The sequence below is a fragment of the Phoenix dactylifera genome, chromosome 12 (genome assembly GCF_009389715.1).
Source record: "Phoenix dactylifera cultivar Barhee BC4 chromosome 12, palm_55x_up_171113_PBpolish2nd_filt_p, whole genome shotgun sequence".
NCBI classification, from domain to species: Eukaryota; Viridiplantae; Streptophyta; class Magnoliopsida; order Arecales; family Arecaceae; genus Phoenix; species Phoenix dactylifera.
The window spans coordinates 1,675,840-1,698,146 of NC_052403.1; the positions used below are offsets into that span (position 1 = coordinate 1,675,840).

A 22,307-nucleotide genomic window follows, 5' to 3' on the forward strand; every position below is an offset into this window, starting at 1 on the left:
TTAAATATTCTTTTCCAATCTATTGTTGGGTGAAGATGCCTCCTAATTTTTATAAAAGGAGCATCCTTAAATATTCTATATTCTATTCTACAGTAAAGATTCCTCTTAACTTTTTATAAAATATTATAAAAGAGCACCGAGGCAGAATCCAACGAAGGTTCCCTTATTTCTCGGCAAGAGGACTGCAGCAGTGATGTATGGGCCATGATGGGTATTTTTTTATTTTTTTTGGTACAATAGTAATGTGAATGCGGCCAACAAACTTAGAAAATGACGGACGGATGCTTTATTCGGCCAGCAGAGTCCACCATCGTCGAATCCAGGTCAACCCAGTTCCACTTATTTCAGACTCAGGTTATCAGTCCGGGTGTGCCCTTTGGAAACCCAGCCTTGATCCAAACCCAAATCAGGCAACTGAAATATTTAATTGAATTATATAAAAGGTATCAAAATAATGACTTTATTTCCACGGAAAACTCAATCTCAATACATGTCATGCCTTATTTCCACCCCAAAAAAAGCACTCCTTTACAAAAACAAAATATTTATGATAAGTGCTTCTCAATTGGGCCCCCAGCAGCTCAAATACATGACGGTCCGCAGCGACTCCTCGGCCCGCTTCCGCTTATCCTCACTGGCGGTGACAGCAGATTTGAGACTGGACGAGGAGTCGAGGGAGGCGGAGAGCCGCCTCACCCGCCCGGACGAAGAGGCGGCGGCGGCGGCGGCGGCGGTGTCCTTAACCGACTTCGACGCGTGGTCTGGCATCCCCTGCGCCGCTCTCGCGCCGCTCTGGACTACGATCCTACCCATGTACCGCAGGCTCATCTAACCGCCCAAACTCAGTGCGCCCGAAAAGCGTCTCCTGGAATCGAAACTCGGGAAGTGGAGCTACCGAGACTTCTCCAATTGAAGTAGATGGAATAAAACTTTATGTGTTCGTTGGAAATGATCGAAAAAAAGGGAGGGGGGATGTTGGAACTTGGAAACTGAGATTTTGGATGGAAGAAAAGGTTTGAGAAGAGAGTATTGTCTTTATACGGAGAGAGAAGTGAAGGAAGTTGGGATTCTGGTGGGCGGATGCTAATGGTTTTGGAGTGGAAACGGTGGCTGGAGTTTCGGAGGGGAGTGAAAACGACGGGCAATGGCGAATGGATTCCGACGAGGAGGACACGGGAATTTGGGATGGATTTGGTTGACATGGTGTCGGCTCTGTGTTTGTCCGACACGCTGCTTGTTTGTACCCCCTGTTTTTACTCGGTGACAGTAGGGATTGGATATGGTCTGGTGCAAGAAGCATCTTGATTAAATTTCTTACACGAATCTGCGAGAGAAGATCATATTTTACGATAAAACCAGCCTGTGCCGTGTCTTTGAGTTGAATGTTTACTCCTTAATATCACAAACAAGTTCATAGCTAAAAATAATCACAATAACTTGTATAATTATAAAATAAACAATATAACAAAAAAATGCCACACCATTTTTTTTTCATTTTTGCAGGAATTGGTATTTTTTGTTTCTAGCTATTTGCAGAAAACCCCCATACTGATTTTTTTTTTTTTGAGAATAGCCCTCCCCACGTCCCCTACTTTACCAAAAAGATGCAATAGTTTGCGTCCAATACCACTGCCTAAAATACGGCCGATTGCAAAGTCTAAAATTTGGAAGTGTCCAGGGGCAGAGATGGGAGCGACTGATCCAACGCTTTTTTTTTTCTTTTTTCTTTTTTTTGTTAGATACAACGGTCCTTCGTGCTATGCGTGCATGAGTGCACCCATAAAAGACGTGGAAAAGAAGAAGATGAAGAGGGAAGAGAATGGACTCAAAACTCTCCCATGTGTCGGTTTTTTTAACCTTTTTAACCCAACGCTTCTTCCCCTACAACAATTGCTATCATCGGTGGCCTTTTATTTTTATTTTTGTCTTGATGCTCGTCTTTTATTCGATTGATGCACGAGTAACAAGCACTCCACTGGTCTTTTGGTTTTCGGGCTCCATTCCCATGCCTCTTTCAGTGGTTGATCTCCGATCTTTGTTCGATTCAAGGATTTGATGCCCCAATCTTGTCGGGTTGGTGAAAGGTTAAAAAGCAAGCAACAAGATTCTTAACAGCCAAGTCCAGTATCTTATGCCCAATTTTTGTGGGATTTGTGCACTAATGTTTCACATCTCTCCTTGTGTATAGGTTATGGTCATAGGACATTACGTGCCCATGGGGTCTCTACCGCCCAGCTCTGAAGCAGTTATTTGGGTGGAGGAGATCCGTGTATCCAGTTCTTACAGCAATTTCTCAATTAATTATGATTTCTTAGGTATACTCTTATCAGTTTCATATTGCCAGCCCTTCACAAGAACTAATATATCACAACCTGAAAAATGGGCAACAAAACTTGGGTCATCCGTAGAATTATAATGTACATGTTTCACCACAAGCAGTTGAAAGTGAATCTTAGCTGGGATTAGCTATTGAGTTTATTCCCTCTCGAATTTTGAATGTCTCGGCAGCACCAAACTTCCTCCTCTCCCCTTCCCACTCATCTTCAGAGTCCACACAGCTATCTTCATCATCATGTTGGCTGCTCGCTGATGAAGGTGTCGAAGGGTCATGGATACTTTTGGAACTGCAGTGGTTGGTTGCGAGCATGCTGACCTGACCGAGATGGGAGATCTCCACAACAACAGTGTCATCATCCATGGGCAGAGGCTGCTTCCAAGGTTCCCCATCAATTCTCATATATGTGTGGTCTGCTGTGCCCTTGTGGAACTCGAATCTAATTCGATGTGCCTGTAAGCAGAACAATAGATTCAAGTTGTGAGGATCCGTGCTCCCACATTGGCTTATGCATTGGGTAAATCTTGTGTAGTTATACGAGCCAAGAAACCTAAATAATAGCTTTGGGCTAGTCTTTTTGGATGAGTTTCTTAGTTGCAAGAAATGGTATATAAGCGGATTCAGCCGTGGTCTATGTAGACTAGAGGACACTGCAACACGGATTCATGGACATTGAACATGGGCCGATTGTGGTGCTTGTGACTATATTTGAATGGATTTAGATTCTTAGCGTGGCAAGGACACCACAGCTTAAATGAGGGGAGTATGTGTGTGTAGTCTCACATCGGCTATGCACTAGGTAGATCTTGGATACTTATACAGGGTCAAAGAACCCAAATACTATCAATTGGCTAGCATTTTTGGCTAAGGTCCTAGGTTGTGACACATGTTCTGCATGAATTCTTCTCTCACATAATGCATGGGTTTGGCCATGATAACTTCTAGTGCACCATAACAACATTGAAGGGGATGTGCAATTTATACATTTCAACAGTTAGTTGTCATGGGAATAGATTGTTATTGATACAACAACTTGTTCAGATGATAGACATGTAACGTAACAAGCAATTCTATAAATTTATGGGTGTGATATCCTCTTATAAGGTCAATACTGGTACGAGTAAAATGGTTTGTTGAAACAGAAGATTCATTATCCTCTTACCTGAGCAAGACGAGTTCCATGTCCATTGGGAGCAAGCAAAACAAGTCCATGCCAAGCATCTCGGAAGCCAACAACCTCAAGAAGGCCATCATCAACATATGTTGCAGTCAGATCCCTCTATAGCAGAGCACAGTCAAACTATCAAGGGATGTATTGATAAAATCCTATCCCATATAAAATCATCTCATTAGAAGAAGGGAGGTGTAAGAATGGGAAAGCAAACTCACGTCTCTCACTTTACGCTGATTTGGAGTTCCCCAAGGATTTAATCCACCAGAAAAGCTTGGCAAATTAAGACAAACAACTGATCTGATGCTGCAAAAAATTAACCAGTTTAGTTAGTTGGATGACCCCCTAGTGTTGCAAAATATATCTTGAAGAGAACTGAAGAATCTTTCAGAATGCATCCAATCAGTATGGTGCATCAAATCAATCATTGTCTTTCAATCATCTTCCAATCTCACAACTGCAGATGTGGCTTGACTAGAGAAACATAGAAGCCTGTACCTAAAGAGGTCCTATTCTTTGTAAGTGCCTTAAACAACAAGAATTTGGTAGTTTCACAAATCATCGGTAGGGGCTACCTAAGCTACTAATTTTCGGAGGTTTACTATATAATTGTATCAAGTAGAGAATGGCCAATTATAAGGCATAACAAGATTACAGCAAATCCAATCAAATTCTCTGGTAAAAATGAAATTGCATAAAAATGAGACCTGCTAGATTCAATATTGTCGTTTCATTATGAGATAAATTTTAAATTTATACATTCTTTCAAAAACTTTCAATATCAAATAACCATGGGTTCACAAAAATCAGCATAGCAGCACAAAACAAAATTAATATACAAGGAGATTGTCTGCAGAGAATATGTGTTAAGAAAAATATGCATATTAAACTCTACCTATTATAAAATTGAATCACTTGCAGCTGGACATGCAAAACAGAACTCCAAAAATTCTCCGCAGAGGAGGTGCTTTGTTCTCTTTCTTTTCTTTTTTTTTTGGTCTTTACTAGATCCCATGCTAGAACTAAGAGGAAGAAGGGAGCAGCATTAAGTGACAGACACACACACACACACACACACACACACACACACAGAGCAGGACTCCCCCTTTCTCAGCTCTTTCTTTCTCTTTCATTCTTAGAACAGCCTGTGCAGAGCACATGCTAAGTACTAGTAAAGATGATGTGTACTGGTGAATGGGAACTTAGCTAGCAATCCAGGCATTCTCACTCTATCCACAAATTTATTAAATTATTATACCAGCAGAATCATACATGGTTGCAAATTGGAACTCAATGAAGACAAACGTTAACCTATCAGTTTACCTGTGAGGAATATGGAGCTCTTCCCACTGGCCCGGTCTTTTCATGACCTTCACCTTTGCAAGCTGAGCTATGTTCCTGTATAAACACGCTATTTAACTAAAATTAAAACTGCAAAGACCTGATGCATTTTGTCAGCGTATTGGTTTCCAATGAACTTTAAACTGAAGATAGGCTTAGCATCAAGCATGAATATAAACCAAACAGTCTTGTCGGTAGATTTAGCATCAAGCATGAACATAACTAAACAGTCTAGTCCAACTATATGGATAGTTTTTGTCAGTCCAGTCTTCTCATCCTCTGTGTAAGGCCAGATGTTTAGGTAGGGGACAGAAATTCCATTCTAATAGTTAAGCATGCAAGCATAAGAATGGTATTTCAAAGATTTTCTTGACCAAAAGAAGGTGAAGATATTAGCTTGGGTAAAAGATCTAAAAATTTCTTTTTTATATTTAATCTGTAAAGCTGGAAATGAAGCCAATAAGAAGTCTGTCCTCCTATTTAAGTGTAACACTGGATCCTTCAAAAAAGAAAAACTTCAACACGTTGTCGGGGGTATTCTTAACCGCTATCATAGTCTAAATTGCAGAAGTACAAAATTATAATCCACTAACCATCATGAACTTCAATGGGCTGAGTTACTAATATCTGAGAATTATGACTACTGTTTCAGTTATTACAGGTTATACAAACCAGCAATGAATAATTTACCTTGAAGAAGGATGAAAAAGAGAAGCAAAAAACCATCCTTGTGTCCATCCAAGCTTAGCATAGGTACTCTGCATTATAACAATTATGTTTAGTGACGTTTCTTGAAAGGAGTTTGGTTTTGCATTATACAACTCAGAATATGTATAATTGCAGCTAAAATTTTTGCTCTAATGCAGTGTTGCTACAAAAACTTATCTGCATCAGTCAACAATGAAGTTTATTCAAAATAATATAAAGTTTTGACGAAAAAACATAGGAAAAGCTATAATGCGTAAGCATCTATACTTAATGGTTATATTGCAAAAGAAAATAAACATAAAAAACCAACAGCATTCCATAGATCTCAATAAGAGCTCGCAACAACACAAAATTGATTATGATACTGGGTTAAATTTATAAAAAGGGGAATACAATTTCTCCTGGCCAGAATATTCATCTTGTTGTATATAAGCTTTTCAATTTTCCATGAGACAATTTATATCATACATATGCTTGTTTCATATTCAGATCACAGAATTCATACCATACCTAGTGTTGTGTTATTAACTCACATACAATCATCATAACTAGCTGACGGAGTACCATATATTATATAATGCTCTTGTGAACATCACTCATGTAATTATGCTGGTATTACAATTGCATGCTGTTACTATCACTAATATAAAAATTAAAGAGTTATAATACATTTTTTGAGCAACAGCTCGTAACAAAGAAATAAGACAAAGCATCTCGTTTCCTGAACCAACGTGAAGAAAATATAACCTGATTAACTAACTGGTTCTTGAACTTTTCTGGGTGCAGCTTCCTCTCAGCATGAAATGCATATGATACTTGAGCATCCATTCCTGTAACATAACAGAAAATTTATCAAGCATGTGACCATAAGATATAAATTTTCTTGATAAATTTTAGCTAGAACAATCACCGAACAATGTTTTATCTGATTACAATATGTTTTATTCTTATTCACAAATTCAGTAAAAGATAAAATAAAGCAATGCATAGGACACATAACTTCTTAATTTATTGAATGATATGCCATTTCAGGTTTCAAGCTCAACCATGATAAGCTTGTATTTCAACAAGCAAGCATATTTTTTAAAGCAGCAATGCTTAAGACATTCTTAATATTCCTAATGTTGCTAATGGCCCTGCAGTTCTAAAGTGCTTACAGGCTCACATCTAGTTGTTCCACATTAAGGTAAATCCGTGATATCTACCCAAAATAGCCATTAACTAAAAGCCGCTTGTTACTACTACATTCAAATTCTTCCTACATTAATCCTTTAACAAGAAAATGAATAATATGATCACAGTTTAAACTTAAAGGTCAAGAGAAGGAATCGTGGATGACTATGTGATAAAAGCATCATCAGATAAGCCCAACGAAAGATGCTACATTTACAAAAAAGAATTAGCCATTAGACTTCTCTATACAGAGAGATCATATGGGCACAACGAGATCACACTACCACGTTTTGACATAGCACTGGGACACAGAATACCCCTCCAGTTTTCTCTTCTATTTTTCCTTCCTTTTACATGCACATATGTGCAGTCATGATTAACTAAATAGGCCTAGATCGTGAAAATCAGACAAACAGGCAAAAATCCAAAGAGTCAATAGAATAATGTGAAGGAAAATTATAAATTAAAAAAATAACAGTCAGATTTTATGCAGAGGCGAAAACAAACACAGATGGTAAAAATGATTTCTTAAATGATTTGAATAAGATACTACCAGGATTTATAATGCACTTGATTATAAGGATAATTTAAATAAAAAGTAATCTTATATTTCCTTGCAATGAGAGAGTAACTGTATCCCAAAGAGAGATTCTTACCCATACTAAAATAGTTCCAAAACCCCCCACGAAATGTGTGATAACCTTCCTGAGAAGCGGTAAACAGGAATAAACTTAAATTATTTTCTTTAAAAAAATAGACAGAGTACCAACTAATGTTATTTGAATCAAAAGTATAATATTCAAAAAGACCTTGAATTAAATATAACAGATTGTTAGATAGTATGGATAATCAATAGAAAGAGTAAAAAGGACAAAATCTGTAGCTAACCAGGTGGGCAAGCTACCACTACAGCTTGTCCATCAGTATCCCAATAATTGAACAGGTCACATGGTAATTAATGTTTTGGATGGTTTTCAAAATGGTAAAGTGGTTTATAAAGTTGTTAAAACAAGCATACAAGCAGAAGAGAATTCCTTACCACATTAAGTGAGTCTGAGCTTGAAACACGGTGAAATGCATGCAGAGCATGTGGAAGTTCTAGGGGAGCAACTGGATCCCAGGTACCTTCCTTGGGAGCTCGCATCCTCATGATAATATGCCAGCTGAGGTCAAAAAACATAAGCAATTAGCACAAACATTGTGCTTCAGTCATCTATATATCATGCAGAAGCCTGCCCCCATTCTTGCCAAATATTATTGTCAGATTACATAAAAAACAATCTGTGAAAAAGAGCAAGCGAAAATCTTGCAGTAGGCAAAAAGAAATGGATCAGATGCCTAAAATAGGTGAACTAGAAAAGAATCACAAATAGCTCTGGTAATTAAGCAAATGCCTATTATGGTATGCAGCGTCTAAGGGGTGAAGCCTCTTTCATCAAGTCACCAATTAACTAAAAAATTAAAATGTGCACGTGACCATATATATTTCGTTATTGGGTCAAGTACACATTGGCACATATATAGTGCTAGAAAAATGCAACTAATATAGTAGATTTTACATATTTAATAGCACCCATACGTTTTTGAAGTACACAAACCATAAATACAACAAAATCCACCATGTTATGAGTAAAAATAAAAAATAGAAGGGTGGCCTAGTGTAGGAAATTCCCGCCATTGCAGGATTTGGGAGGGTCAAATAATGTGTAGCCTTACCCCCACATGAGAAGTATGAAGTTGTTTCGATGTTTCAAACTTGTGACCTCCAGGTTATAATGGAGCAACATTACCGTTACACTAAGGCACAATGGTAAGATCTAATTTAGGTTCAAAACATGGAAAACAGTCTCTCTGCACGTGGGGTAAGGTCGCGTACATCTGACCTTCCCTAGACCCCACAACAGCAGGAGACTCATATACTTGGACATCCTTTTCATGAGCAAAAAAATAAAACCATATAGTTTCTTAAGATCTTTTGATCGGCGCATCAGGTCAGATCTAGGTTTAGCATAAATAGAAATTCATACTTACATGTTTTGAATTTGAAATTGGACTCAAGATCTGAACTGGCAGGATTTTTTATCATGGCAGGTTGGGTAGGGCATGGTTTCATGGAACCTGGATTTGAATTGCAACTCTTATGGATTCTGGCATTTGGACAGGGAATTGAAATAACTGATCTAGTTTTAAGGTTGGGGTAGATGGTCTATGCCTTCATGGCACATTTGCAACCCAGCTAGGGACTGCTGTGTTTTTCCTAGATGCAGGAAAGATATTATAACAATGAACAAGAAAAAATTTGGACAAGCTATGCACACTTAATGAACAAAATCTAAATTAGTTAAATAATGTAATATTGATGACAGACAAGCAGATGACACAAGACTACTGCTAAGTGCTGAACATTACATGCCAGCAGCATTATAATTTAACAAAGCCATTAGCCGAACAAAAAGAACATTAATGCCTGCTGAGGAATGAAGGTTATCCACTGTTGCATTCGAAGCAGATAAAAGTCTGTCATTAAGGCACACTACCTATCAATTTGCATCTCTGTTGCTTTCATCACCTGATCAAGAAAATATTCCACAGATTGACGATCTGTGCCAGGATTCTTCTTTCCCTGCAGTGATAGTTGAATGCATGATATAGAATAAATTTCTTTCCGTGAATAAAAGCAATCATTTATCTATGCTGCGATGAGCCAAGCAATATATCCTGCAAGGCTCCAAATTCATATTGGTATTTATCAAAAACTAAGGAGAGAAGCCTTACTGGTTTGTATGCATTCAGAGGCAGAAACACATTCAATCAACAAAAACATGTGTAACAAGAAACATGGAGTAATTTAGTAAGCTTTCTCATGTCCCACTTCATTTGTGTTTGTCCAGAATTCTTACTAATCTAAAGTTAATATATTAAATAACAGAAAAGGATTAATGTGGTTTTTGCTTGTATCCTTGTGAAGGATCTTGGCTTTCACATAGAAGCATGTGCAGAAAAGTCCTCTTGAATATTGAATCACAGAAGAGACATCCCTGCTTCCAGGATTGCCCCAAACTGTCAATCTTCATAAGCAGGTGATACACCAATTATAGAATGACATTTGAATCTTCAAAAAAGAAAATTTTACATGACCTACCCAACCAAATGAAAAGGGAAGGTTGTTCCCTGTTCCCAAAGGCACTGTAGCAACAGGTGGTGGCTGAGCAAGTTTAAGATCACAAACCACTCCAAGTAGCCAGCTTGCCGTGCCATCACCACCTGCAACCTAATGAAATAATTGGATGTCTAAGATAAAACATTGTAGTTGATAAATTTGTAAAAAACTGTAAGGCTCTATGGTTCTACTGAAATCTGGAAAAGGAAGCTGAAAGAGCACCAGGCTAGAACAAGCAAAATAGAAAAACATATTAAAAAAATCATCCCCTTAGTGCCATTTCAGAGTCTTTCACTTACTATTAGTCTCAATCTCTTCTGAATTTCAGCAGCAAGCATATCTCCCTTGGACTTAAGTTTTTCGAAGTTGCCATAAAGTCTATGCAGCACCTTATCAGGAGCAGCCTCTCCCAAATCATAAACCTTAAACAAAAAAATAAATAAATGATAGATAAATATAGTGAACAGTTACTTGACTATGACCATGAATAGCACAGGTCCATGCAGTCTCCTTTCCGCAAGTGATCAAGAAATACCTGAACTCTATTGAGAAGCTCGCGATAGGTTTTAAGCAAATCACCTCCAAGCTGGCCACCACTTTTCGAGTTAATGAAGACTATTACAGGACAAGTGGGTGTATAACTAACTTCCTCAGGCTCTAAATCCGGTACTAATACATAATCTGGGATACAGAAGTCCTTCAAGGGCTGACTCATCTGAGAAGAGGAGTCACCCATCCCTGAAATGAGTCTACAGAAATTACATTATAACATGGATGAGGAATCATTATTCAACTCATCAGTCTGTGGGAGCTGCACTGGCATGTGATAAGTGCATAAGCAATATCAAAATTTAAGTTATGTGAAAAATGAATGATTAACTCATAATTTAATAGCAGCTTACAGAACCAAAGTACTTGCTTAAACAATGGATTTGGGAATTAAGCAACCTTTGCCAATTGGTAACAGGGGAACCAATGCGAAGGCAATGAGTGTTGGTTATTGTAGATTTAGAAAAACATCAGATGTACACTATAATCATTTTTCAGCATTGATGAAAGGCATCTTAAGAATATAATACATGATGTCCATAGTAGTTAAGAGCCTAAAATCTGAGACAGAACTGCAGTAATAACACCTCTAAATGCAAATGGAGTCCTCTCACTAGAAGGTTCTCATGGGCCTCACCAAGGAATATGCTGAATGTTGTAAAAATCATCAACTCGCAACACAATCTCTCTGCTGAGTTGGTTGGTCGAGGGTCATTTATATACCTTCTTTGTTGAAGAAATGTATGCAAGAGAGTTTAACACCAAAACCCAACTATCCTGAATGCAAGAGCTTAAATAAATAATTATTGCATTACACCAATATGCTTGAGATATTTGAGAAACTTCCCATTCTCCAAAGATGTCAACAGAACTTAGCCAATATCAAAAAAAAAAAAAGCAGATAAGATAACAAAAAAAGAAAAATGCATTCAATTCAGATACATTTCGCGTACCAGTAATCCAAACAAGACTCATGTTATCATGGAGATGTTATCAAATCAAGCTAAGAGTTTTCACAGGTCAAAAGTTCGAAAAATAAATAAGAACTGACAAAAGCTGTGCCAAATTATGCATGCATTGCTTCAAATTCCATACGAGCATAAACATTTTGAAATATGTCGATCAACTCAAGCACAACCAATATTTTATAGAGTAACCAAGTTGCAAATGAATTTGGGTAAAATGAATCAAGCATAGCTCCCGACTATTCGAAAGCTTCAAAGTTTTAGATCGTGCATTTAATAAATGAATTTGCGACGCGACGACCTGAGGCTACACCACCATTATAGCCACAGGTCATCATAATACGCAACAGACTCGATCTACGACTCACATACCCACGATCTCTACTCTCCATCAAACAACTCAAAAAACAAAAAGCAATCGAAAAAAAAAAACTAGCTAATACGGCTGGATTTCAAGCTCCACTGGAGATCTCAATCCATCAAAAGAAACCAAAAATCATCGTCTTATTCTCCAATTCCATGAAGCTTTCCAAAATTTTTAGCTCTAAACCCTAATTAAATTCTTGCATGAAGTGAGAGCTCTAAAATTAAATTCCGTAAAGTTCGGATTGGAGAGACTTACCAAAGAAGGAATCAGCCCGGGGGGGGGGGGGGGGGGGGGGGTGCGCTTCACGCGATCGCCGATTCTTTTTCCCGGTTTGAATCCAAGAGCCGATCACGAAGAGCAGGGGGCAGAGTCGGAGAAATTTTGACCGTTTCCGGCTTGCAAATGCTGGATCAGGGAGAAGATGGGAATTGGGAGCCTTCCTCCTCCGGAGGCGATCCACTGCTCGTTCCTTTAACTTCCACAAGTGCGCGTATGCGTACACGCCCAGTTGGCGGGCAAGATGTATGCGGCCGTAGGTCTTAACGGTGGATATGACGCCCGTATATGAAGTTTTATGAAACTTTGCGTTTTCTCGGCTTCCAGGAACCACATCTTCCTCACGAAACGCGTGTTTTTTTAAAAAAGAAAAATCCAAGTGCACTGCGGTTGCCGCCCATGAACATGACGCAGATGGGATGATCCAACGTGGCACTTCTTTTAGCCTCAGGGAACTGGGCGGGCCCCGGAGGCCATACGTCGAGTTTGGATGGGTGTCTCATTTCGGACGTCAACAGGTTTTCTTTTGATTTCTAAACGGACGTGCAGAGTCGGAACCATACCTGCCCACTGGGCCGCCGTGACGTCGACTCTTGTGTTGAAAAATGCCACATGAACGTGAGTGTATGTAAGGTCCATGAAATTTCCACGAGTTCAAGATTTTGCATGCTGCATCCTTAGAACTGAGTCTATATCCTTGTATATTCTCCCATTATATTTATATGTATGTATTTATGTATGTATATATGTACAATATTTTTTATTTTTTTTATAAAAACAATATTTATATAGCTCTTATGTTGGTACAGCTTATCAAGTCAAAAAAGATAAAATGATGCAATAAAAATGGAATCTCAGCGGCACTAATCCAAATGATCTTATCGGAGTGCCAAGCAACAAAAAAAGCAATCCATTCCGTAGTTCTGTTTGCCTCCTGATCCACATATACTATTTGAAAGAAACTCATCCTCTGATCAACCTACGAGTTTCTCGGATCATTGCATGGCAGTCCCCATATCGATCCAGATTCTTCTTCACATACACCAAAGCAAGGTCGGCCCAAGCCCTAGGCGACCGAGGCGGTCGCCTAAAGCCCCGGGCCAATGGAAGGCCCCCGAGAGGCTGACCAAAAGGAAGCAAAGGCCCCATATAAAATGGGATCTGGAGCTGGCTACGAGTATTCCCCCTTGATGGAAGGGAGGTGGAGGTTTTCTGGCCTGCAAAGGGGCAATTTGGAAAGTTGGGGACAGTAGTTTTGGGTGGGGGGAGAGAGAGAGAGAGAGGGGGGGGGGGGATTTGGTTGGCTTGATAGAAGCAACTCTTATCTTTCATCCCTTCTCTTTTTTGGTTTTGGTCTTGGTTTTCCTTCCCTCACATTACTCCTGAATCCTGATCCAGCTGGGCCATCGGTTTCTTCTCCCCTCTCGGGATGTAGAGAGAGAAAAGGAGGGAGTGGGTTGAATGGCTGCTGTGCTGTGGTGTTGCAGTTGCCGCTTGGGTACTCACTTGAAGTTGAAGGGGAGATGGTGGGATGGGACTTTTATTAATTAGATGGAGTGAATTTCCCACAATGACCCTACTTTCTCTTATAGAGAGATTCATTTATGGACAAATTCTTTTATTTATCTTAACCATGAAGTGCCATGGGATGACCTTTTCCTATTCGGCTCTTGCTTGACGTGGTAAACAGTATTGCCAAGCATTATCTCAGTTATTTAATCAATTTCATGGCCTTCATTTAGAGTAATTACTTTTATGTGCTTCCATTCAAAAATAATATTAAATTGAAAAGGCTTCTTGTCTATCTTTGTTAAATTTATGTATCTTTGTTGAAATAGTATACTTGATAGCTATCTATTTTTATATATTTCTTAAAATATTTTATATTTATTAAAAAAAATTATTATTAAAAAAAAGAGGTTTCGTTCAGTAGATTTGTCTTAGGCTCAATATGTATTGAGCGGCCCCTGCACCAAAGCAACGGGCACTACGTCGTCTCGTGCGGACCAACCACGGGCGACAACGGCCTAGCGCGGCACGGTGAAACCGTGCTCTCTGACCAAAACAAAAATCCTCTGACCATCTTTTGTGTCACTCTATTCCCTCTGTTGGTGTGTCACTCATTCCCTCTCTATAAAACCAAACCAAGCGCCAGCCCCCATTCTATCCATCCCCTCCCCACCTTTCTCCCCTCTCATTATTCTTCTATTCTCTCTCGACTCTTCTCTCATCATGGGAATTAGCCAGAACGGTGACCTCCCTCTCCTTTCCATCCACGGTTTCAAGCCGTTGGATCTCGACGATTTAAGAGAACAAGTCCATCAGACCATGGACTTCATCATGGACTACTACAAGAAGGTAGAGTCCTTCCCTGTCCTCCCTTCCGTCCAGCCCGGCTACCTGCGTCACCTCCTCCCGGCCACCCCACCGGCCGAGCCCACCACTTTCGACGCCATCCTCTGCGACCTCCACCGCGCCATCCTCCCCGGCCTGACCCACTGGGCCAGCCCCAACTTCTTTGCGTATTTCCCCGCTACCCTCAGCTCCGCCGCCCTCGCCGGCGATCTCCTCGCCTCTGCCTTCAACCCCGTCGCCTTCACCTGGCTCTCCTCCCCCGCAGCCACCGAGCTCGAGTCCCTCGTCCTCGACTGGCTCGCGCACCTCCTCCGCCTCCCCTCCTGCTTTCTCTCCTCCTCAGCCTCCGCGGCCACCCGCGGCGGAGGAGTCCTCCACAACACCACCAGCGAGGCCATGCTCTGTACACTAGTCGCTGCCCGCGACGCCGCCCTCCGCCGATCCGGCGGCTTCGCGGCCGCCATCTCCCGCCTCGTCGCCTACGGCTCCGACCAGACCCACTCCACGTTCTTCAAAGCATGCAGGATCGCCGGGTTCGATCCAGCCAACGTCAGGTCCGTTCCGACCCGGTCCGAGTCGGATTTCTCCCTCGAACCGGCACGCCTCCGCGCTGCCATGGCCGCCGACGCGGCAGCCGGGCTCGTACCCGCCTACGTCTGCGCCACCGTGGGGACTACGTCGTCGACAGCGGTGGACCCGGTGGGGCCCATCTCAGAGGTGGCAGCCGAGTTCGGGGCCTGGGTCCACGTGGACGCGGCGTACGCGGGTAGCGCGTGCGTCTGCCCGGAGTTCCGCCAGTACCTGGACGGCGTCGAGCGGGCAAACTCGGTCAGCTTCAGCCCCCACAAATGGCTCCTCACATGCCTCGACTGCACGTGCCTCTGGGTCCGCGACACGCGCCTTCTCACCGGTCCACTGGGGACCGACCCGGAGTACCTAAAGAACGGTCCAAGCGAGTCCGGGTCGGTTGTGGATCTCAAGGACCTCCAGGTGGGCGTGGGCCGTCGATTCCGTTCTCTGAAGCTGTGGATGGTTATCCGTACCTACGGTGTCGCGAATCTCCAGGCCCACATCCGGAGCGACGTGGAGATGGCCCGGCGGTTCGAGGGGATGGTCCGGTCTGATAGGCGGTTCGAGGTGGTGGTTCCGAGGCGGTTCGCTTTGGTCTGTTTCCGGCTTATGCCACGTGGCGGGATGGTAGAGGCCCAGGCGGACAAAGAGAACCGGAGGCTCTTGGAGATGATCAACGCGAGCGGGAGGGCGTACATCACGCACACGGTGGTGGGCAGGATGTACGTTCTCCGGTTCGCCGTAGGGTCGACGCTCACGGAGGAGCGCCACGTGGCGTCTGCATGGGAGCTGATTAAAAAGAAGGCCGATGAGCTACTGGGTGTTGAAGTCAGCCCAGTTCCCAATATTTAAAGATTTAATTGCATCGCATCCTTCGTGGAGTTTTGTGAGTGGAAATTTGCATGCTAGCAATCAGAACCCGAAGTTCTCTGCCAATAATTCCCATGCAACAAATTTAAATAAATAAATGACAGTCTCCATTGATCTCCATGAATAGTTTACAAGGGCAAAAAAAAAAAGAAAAAGACTGCAAATGTGTACTCAATAATCTCTGCAAAATGGGTGCAGAGATATTTTTTAGCACCATACAATATTGTCAGTGGTTTATTAGGAGCAAAACTATCAACTTTGTTCTGATGACTCAGGAAAAAAATCATGAACTGAACTACTTTTTGGGGAGGGTTTGAAATATATTTTTCAGCAAAAAATCATGTTCCATGAGGAAAAGGTGGTGTTGGAAACATCAACAAAATATAAAATAGAATCATGCTTATGAAAACCTTTAATTTGAAAAATGGAAAAAATGAATTATTTAGAAATATAAAAGTTTACAGAGAAATCACAATAAGGAACTAGTTTTTATAGGATTGCATTAGCTTCTCAAATAGGATTATTCAATAGTAGCCGCAAATTTAGCATGTAACCACAAATTAGATTATATTAACTTCTTATCCCTCGATGCAGTTTCATGAAATTTTGTTTTTTGATTCTTGTTGATTGAATCCGCACTAGATTTGTGTGAGTCATATAATGGTTTATCAGAAGAAAAAAAAAACATTATAAAACCAGCTACGTTTCCAACTTTTCAATTCCCATTAGTCATTATCTTATTTAACAAATATAGAAAAAGGGGTTCTAAAATAGCTGGGCTATTATGAAGAATCAAAGAGACAACACTGGTGGTTCCTCTAAATCATGTTGCTTTGGATCTTTGTAATTAACTTGTATACTTAAGAAAAGCTGGGGGAAGCACTTCGCCTCCTCCATTTACCCTCAAAAGAGTTTGGTGGAGGTAGCATTGACATCATTCCTTGACCTTACATATGAAAGCCATTTTGAACCAAAACATCCAATAGCCTAATGTCAGCTAAGCGGTATGATATATATGTCACCTGAATTCAGATATATAGACAAGTCTAAGGGAGCATTTTTAACCAGATTTTGGTCACCAAACTGCGAATCTCTCTCAATAAAGTAAGTAACCGTGACCAACAAGGCTGATCGAAGCCACACGGAATCCACCTCTGAAGTTCCTCTGTTCCTTATCAGAAAATAGATCCTTAACACATGTTTTTTAATTCAGAGAGAAAATCTTATGCCTCAACTGCTTGTCATAATTGATGTTAACCCTCCACCAATCAGCCTGATAGACCGATTGAAGAATGACTTCGTCAGCACCCACCATATCCTGGTCTATGCTCCAAGATATGCCTTCTCCTAACAGCTAATTAAATGTCCAAAAACACATACAGAGAGAGAGACAGAGAGTAAAATATGTATATAATTACAATGTTATTCTTTGTGTGTGTGTGTGTGTGAGAGAGAGAGAGAGAGAGAGAGAGAGAGAGAGAATTTGATCCCTCTTTCTCCAGACTTTTCCCATCTAAAACTCGTCTTCCTCTCTCGCCATGCACTTTTGCCCATCTAAACTACTCAAAACATCCACAATATTTTGCTTTTAACCCTCCTTCATGGCTAGTAAACAACTTGGGTGAGGACTGAGGGTTAGCACCACCATGTAGGATTAGCAGCTCTTTGTGGGACCGACTGTTTTGTGTGGGAACCACTAGAAACGGTGACCACTTTGGCCGGGAACCACTAGAAAAAGATGCCCATGATACTTAGCCATCACGAACACAACCACTTAACACAAATCTGTCGAGCCCAACGCTCCATATAACTAAAAACTATTTAATTCCAAAAGTTTTTATGGTAACTACAGCTGCATCGTCATACAAAAATATAAAATCTCTAAAATAGATGATGATCATATTTCGCTTTCCATCTCGATCGATACTGTTTTATTGTAAATATCTTATAAGAAAACTTTTTTATGATCCATCTCTTTCACATGATCTATCAATTATCATCGCACGACATAGGCTACAAATTTATTGAATCTTTGATCAAATCAAATGCTAGAAACATAACCACCAAAACTAAGCTTTAAATGATATTAATATCGAGAAAGCTACTGAAAAATGGCGTGACCCTTTTTTTTTTTTTTTTTTTGTGAATGAGAGGTGGTGCCCGTCCACAATTTATTGATTTAAGAATGATTGTTCCGATGATTTCGATGCACGCCGACAGAAAGTTCAGAAGAACAGCCCACGGGGGGTTTAATGGTCTAGTTCTTATTTATAAATCCTGGCAGTATTTGCTTGGCCTCTCGAGCCCCCAATCACGTTGCTGCGGCCATGCAACGTGATTTCCATGGGAACGGAGCATAGGAGGAGCCTTTTTGCCGTCACGAGAAAAATCGTGCGACTTTTATCTGCTTTTCATCTACGCAGCCACTCGATCGCCAGAACAACACGTCTGAAAACTCCCACGTAAAGTTTTAGTTCACAGCAATAGAAATTAATAGCTAAAAACACGTGAATATTTCTCCCATTTGTTGGTTGCAATAAATGCCTATCCTGAGTACGTACTGCATTCATCTCGAAAGAGACTTTGCTATATAGTATAACTCATTACTGTAGACAGTTGTAGGTTGACGAGTAATTATATTGCCCTTCAGATCACTCAAGTGCACCAAAGGGCATTCATCTCGAAGGGACTTTGCTATAGTAATTCAATTGCTGTAGGACATTTGTAGTTTGACGAGTAATTGTATTGCCTTCCGAATCATTCAAATATATCAGAAGATAAACATAACAGTTGATTGGATCATGATCTCCTCGACATTCTGTGGATTTTTTATAGAACAACTTTATGACTATTCCTCCTCTCTTATGTTCTCTTTTATTTTTTGGGTTTTTTTATATATACTTAAGCTAGAACTGTATGGTTTTTATAAACTAGCAACCGGGCACAAGGATCTTTGTTAAGAATACCTGGGTCACGATAATTTGGATGGTTCTGAGGGGGTTTCGCCGAAGGATTCATATACATTCTTTTGATATAATGTGATGCATTATTAGAGAACTGTAAAATCAAATTTTTTTTGTAGATCAGAAAGCATAAATATTTGCATTGCACATATTCGCCAAGGAAAAGAAAAGAAAAGTCATATTTGGATGGATGGACACGCATGGAGGTGAAAAGTCCTTCAGCCTTTATTTTGAGATTGGAATACGAAACTTCCAGCTCTACGTCTATATACTTACGTATGCAAATGAGACAGTGAAAGGTTTCGTTGCTCGTGCTGAAGCTAAAGAATGCTGATATAATACGGAATTGAACAGGTGGGGCACACTCGATTCACGGCCAATGGACAGGTTCTCTTCAACCACAAAACTTTCCAAGGCTTTTCCAAGCAAAAGAACAAGACACGATGGCGATCAGGTTGGTGCAACTTTCATTAGGTTAGACGGACGTGTAGGATTTCTCCACTGACGGATGGGGAAGATATTGTATCGTAATCAAAGAGCAAGATAATTAAGGCACAAGCAAACATCAAGAAAAAAAAAAAGGCACCAAAAATACTTGGCTTGATTGCCAATGGACATCAATCATGTCAGAAAGTCGTGATTATGAGGCCTCTGGGGCCGTCCTCCAGTGCTTTCTTGAGTGCGCTTATACTCTTAATTAGCATGATCTCAACGCCCGTCGTGTAATCCGAAGGGAACTAATTAAGCGGCACCTCTCTCTCACAATGCAAAAGATATTTACCAGTAGTCATCATATACAAAAAAGAAGAATGCATTTAGAACGATCACATTAATGCAAGTTTTGTGTTTTCATAAGTGTGTAACTAGTCATGATATCATATATAAATCTTGTTTTGCTGATAATATTATGCTTGATAATATCACTGGAAAGGTTGTATGACTTTGCATGCATGGCTGATGTAGACTACGGCTGCTTCTTACCAGTTGACCAGATTAGATAAACCTATCAAGACAAGTCATGTACGGCGCTCATTCATCACAGCTAAGTTATTGCGCAAGGTGGTGCATGGAGGTACGCCTTTGTATATATAACTTGTTCGATCTCCATCCTTGGTAGGTCAAGCTTAAATCTAGGTATAGAACTATCAAACTTTGGGCTTTTAAATTAAGCTATGATCGCTTCTTGCCGCCTTCAATCCTTAATTAAAATGAGTCCTAGTAGCATGAGCTTGACTTGGTATGCTCGAGGGGTTAGGTTTCGGTCCATATGGAGTAGAGTGTTTATATGTCCCTCTTGATTAAAAGAAGAAGAAGAAGAAGAAGAAAAAGAAAAGAATCAGTCTTATCCCTGCATGGGTACCATGCTTGGATGTTAATGTTTCAATTGACATGGTAGCATTAATTGTCCTGCACTCAATGGGCAGCAGGAGCTCATCTTGACAAGCTATCTATAACCAGCTATCTTGATCTTGCTGTGACAAAGCCGTGCCGAAAATTTTGGAGCTTTCCTCAGAAAGTCTTGAGCATGCTGCCGCCCGATTACCATTCAATCTTTGCATCTTAGTAGGATGACTTGGTGCATTATATCCGGGAGAAGACAAGAATAATGGCAGAAGGGAAGCCAACAAGAGAAGGATACTACTTTTTGACAATTTCCACCCATCATCTGAGGCTACAGCCATTCCATGGGTCACACCGATGTTCCCAATTATAGAGGTGGGTGACCCCAGGCAAGTTGTCCATATGCAAGGCCATAAAAGGGGGAGCAATTAATTCAATTGGTTCGCACCTAATCGTCCGGCTTCATTTTCTCAATTGATTGCTCCATGTTGGACTAATATATAGTCCTAACAAGAATTGGGAAAGAAATGTTCAAATGGAAGTGTTTTCTTTTGAGTCTTAAGGTTTTTTTTTTTTTTGAGAGAGAAGGAACCTTATTAAGTAGTAGGGCTCACGTTGTGCTAGCGTGTGAGACACCATGTCACGCCTCCAATCCGAGATCACGAACTGTGAGTCACGACAATCACAAGGCATCTTATCATGATATTATAATTAGGCAACAGAAATAATTTAAATAATAATATTCAAATTCTAATTAAATAACAGAATTCAAAATTTTACAAAACCAATAATATTACAAAATCTTGCATCAATTCTAAAACAAAATCTAGTATAAATTAAATTGTCAAAATTTTGTCTCTAATCGCCCTCCCATTCCTCAAGTCGAGCTAATTCTTTAGATATGTAAAAATAATAAGAAATCGTATAATGAGCTAGATAGCCCGGCAAGCAATGAATATCCTAACTTGACAATTCATATAATAACATAAAATATAAATGCAAATTATGATGAATCAGTATAAAGACATAATCAATTCTGTTTTAAAATCACAAATCCATTAAAACCCATATCTCTCAAATATTCGCATACGAAATTATAAATCCGATTCAAAATAAATCACATTCAACTCAATAACCTTAGACTATAGCTACACTTATATTCTGTGGCTAGATCAAAAATAAAACAGCACTTATACCCTACGGAGTGTGCCAGAATACTGTACTTATAATCCATGGAGTGGGCAAAATACTGCACTTATACCTTGTGGAGTGGGCTAGAATACTATATTTATACCTTGTGATGGGGCTAGAAGCAGAATTGATGAGCTCAATAATAGTCAGAGTGTCAATGCATAATTTTCAGTTGGTAGAGTTCAAAACATAGTCAGGCTCAGAGTTAAAATCTAATACATATCAAAATTATTATTTTACAAAATAGGATATATATATATATATATCATAATCCAAGCAATATAACAATAGTTCAGAAAATATTACCCTGAGTTACATATCTATTTGTCATTCAAAACACCATCTCATAAATTCATAAATCACATATAAATTGATTAACAATTTATTTCATAAAAAAATAATATTATATAAATAAAAAAATAGAAAAAGCATATCATTACTTACTTTGCGAATGCAATCCAACTAATAGATCCAATTAATCCCAAAAAAATTTCATCATAATTATTTTAAGAACAAAAATCTTAAATTTCGACATCCTCACAAGCTGACCAAGCAGGAATGTCCGGCATTCCGGTCAGTCCAATCAAGATGATTTTACCAAATCATGCTCGGACTAGGGCATAGATGGTTCAATAAAAATCGGGGTGATCAAATATAACAGTGATTGGGAAGGGCTAGAATTAGGGCTGACACGCTGCCCGACGTTCCTTGATCAAGATCCTTCACCAAGGTCGATCCAAAAATTACTGAGAGTCATACTTTTAGAGTTCAATCAACTCTAGAGAGAAAGAAAGTCCAAATAGAGAGAGAAAATTTATAGAGAGGAAAAAAAATAAGAGAGAGAAATAAGAGAGGGATGGCTCTTTCCTTCTCCTCCTCCTCCTCTTCTTTCTTTCTTCTTCTTTCTTGGCAAAATGGAGGATGAAGGAGGCTTTGACCGGTGGTTGACCATGGTAGTCTGACGAGGTGGCA

At 40.0% G+C, this 22,307-nt stretch overlaps 2 protein-coding genes across 3 annotated transcripts; one reads left to right on the forward strand and one right to left on the reverse strand.

Annotated features, from left to right (window-relative positions):
• Positions 1-2,280: 2,280 nt before the first annotated feature.
• On the reverse strand, positions 2,281-12,271 carry LOC103709886 (diacylglycerol kinase 5-like). 2 transcript variants are annotated; one of them, XM_026805737.2, is made up of 13 exons: positions 12,025-12,271; positions 10,424-10,626; positions 10,188-10,310; positions 9,871-9,999; positions 9,266-9,351; positions 7,768-7,891; positions 7,385-7,433; positions 6,303-6,385; positions 5,538-5,605; positions 4,830-4,904; positions 3,725-3,812; positions 3,498-3,614; positions 2,281-2,788 (listed from the first exon to the last, which is right to left on the reverse strand). In XM_026805737.2, exons 2-13 carry the CDS (start codon positions 10,622-10,624, stop codon positions 2,453-2,455), a joined length of 1,479 nt encoding a protein of 492 aa, XP_026661538.2. In that variant the 5' UTR covers positions 10,625-10,626; positions 12,025-12,271; the 3' UTR covers positions 2,281-2,452. The 2 variants fall into 2 exon arrangements, with proteins under 2 accessions (XP_026661538.2, XP_017698981.2); XM_017843492.3 differs by having other exon boundaries at positions 10,424-10,637; positions 12,025-12,222.
• A 1,927-nt stretch (positions 12,272-14,198) lies between these two features.
• Positions 14,199-16,107, forward strand: LOC103709887 (tryptophan decarboxylase 1-like). Its single transcript, XM_008795411.4, has one exon. The coding sequence runs from the start codon at positions 14,278-14,280 to the stop codon at positions 15,820-15,822; it is 1,545 nt and encodes a 514-aa protein (XP_008793633.1). The 5' UTR covers positions 14,199-14,277; the 3' UTR covers positions 15,823-16,107.
• The last annotated feature ends 6,200 nt before the right edge of the window (positions 16,108-22,307 follow it).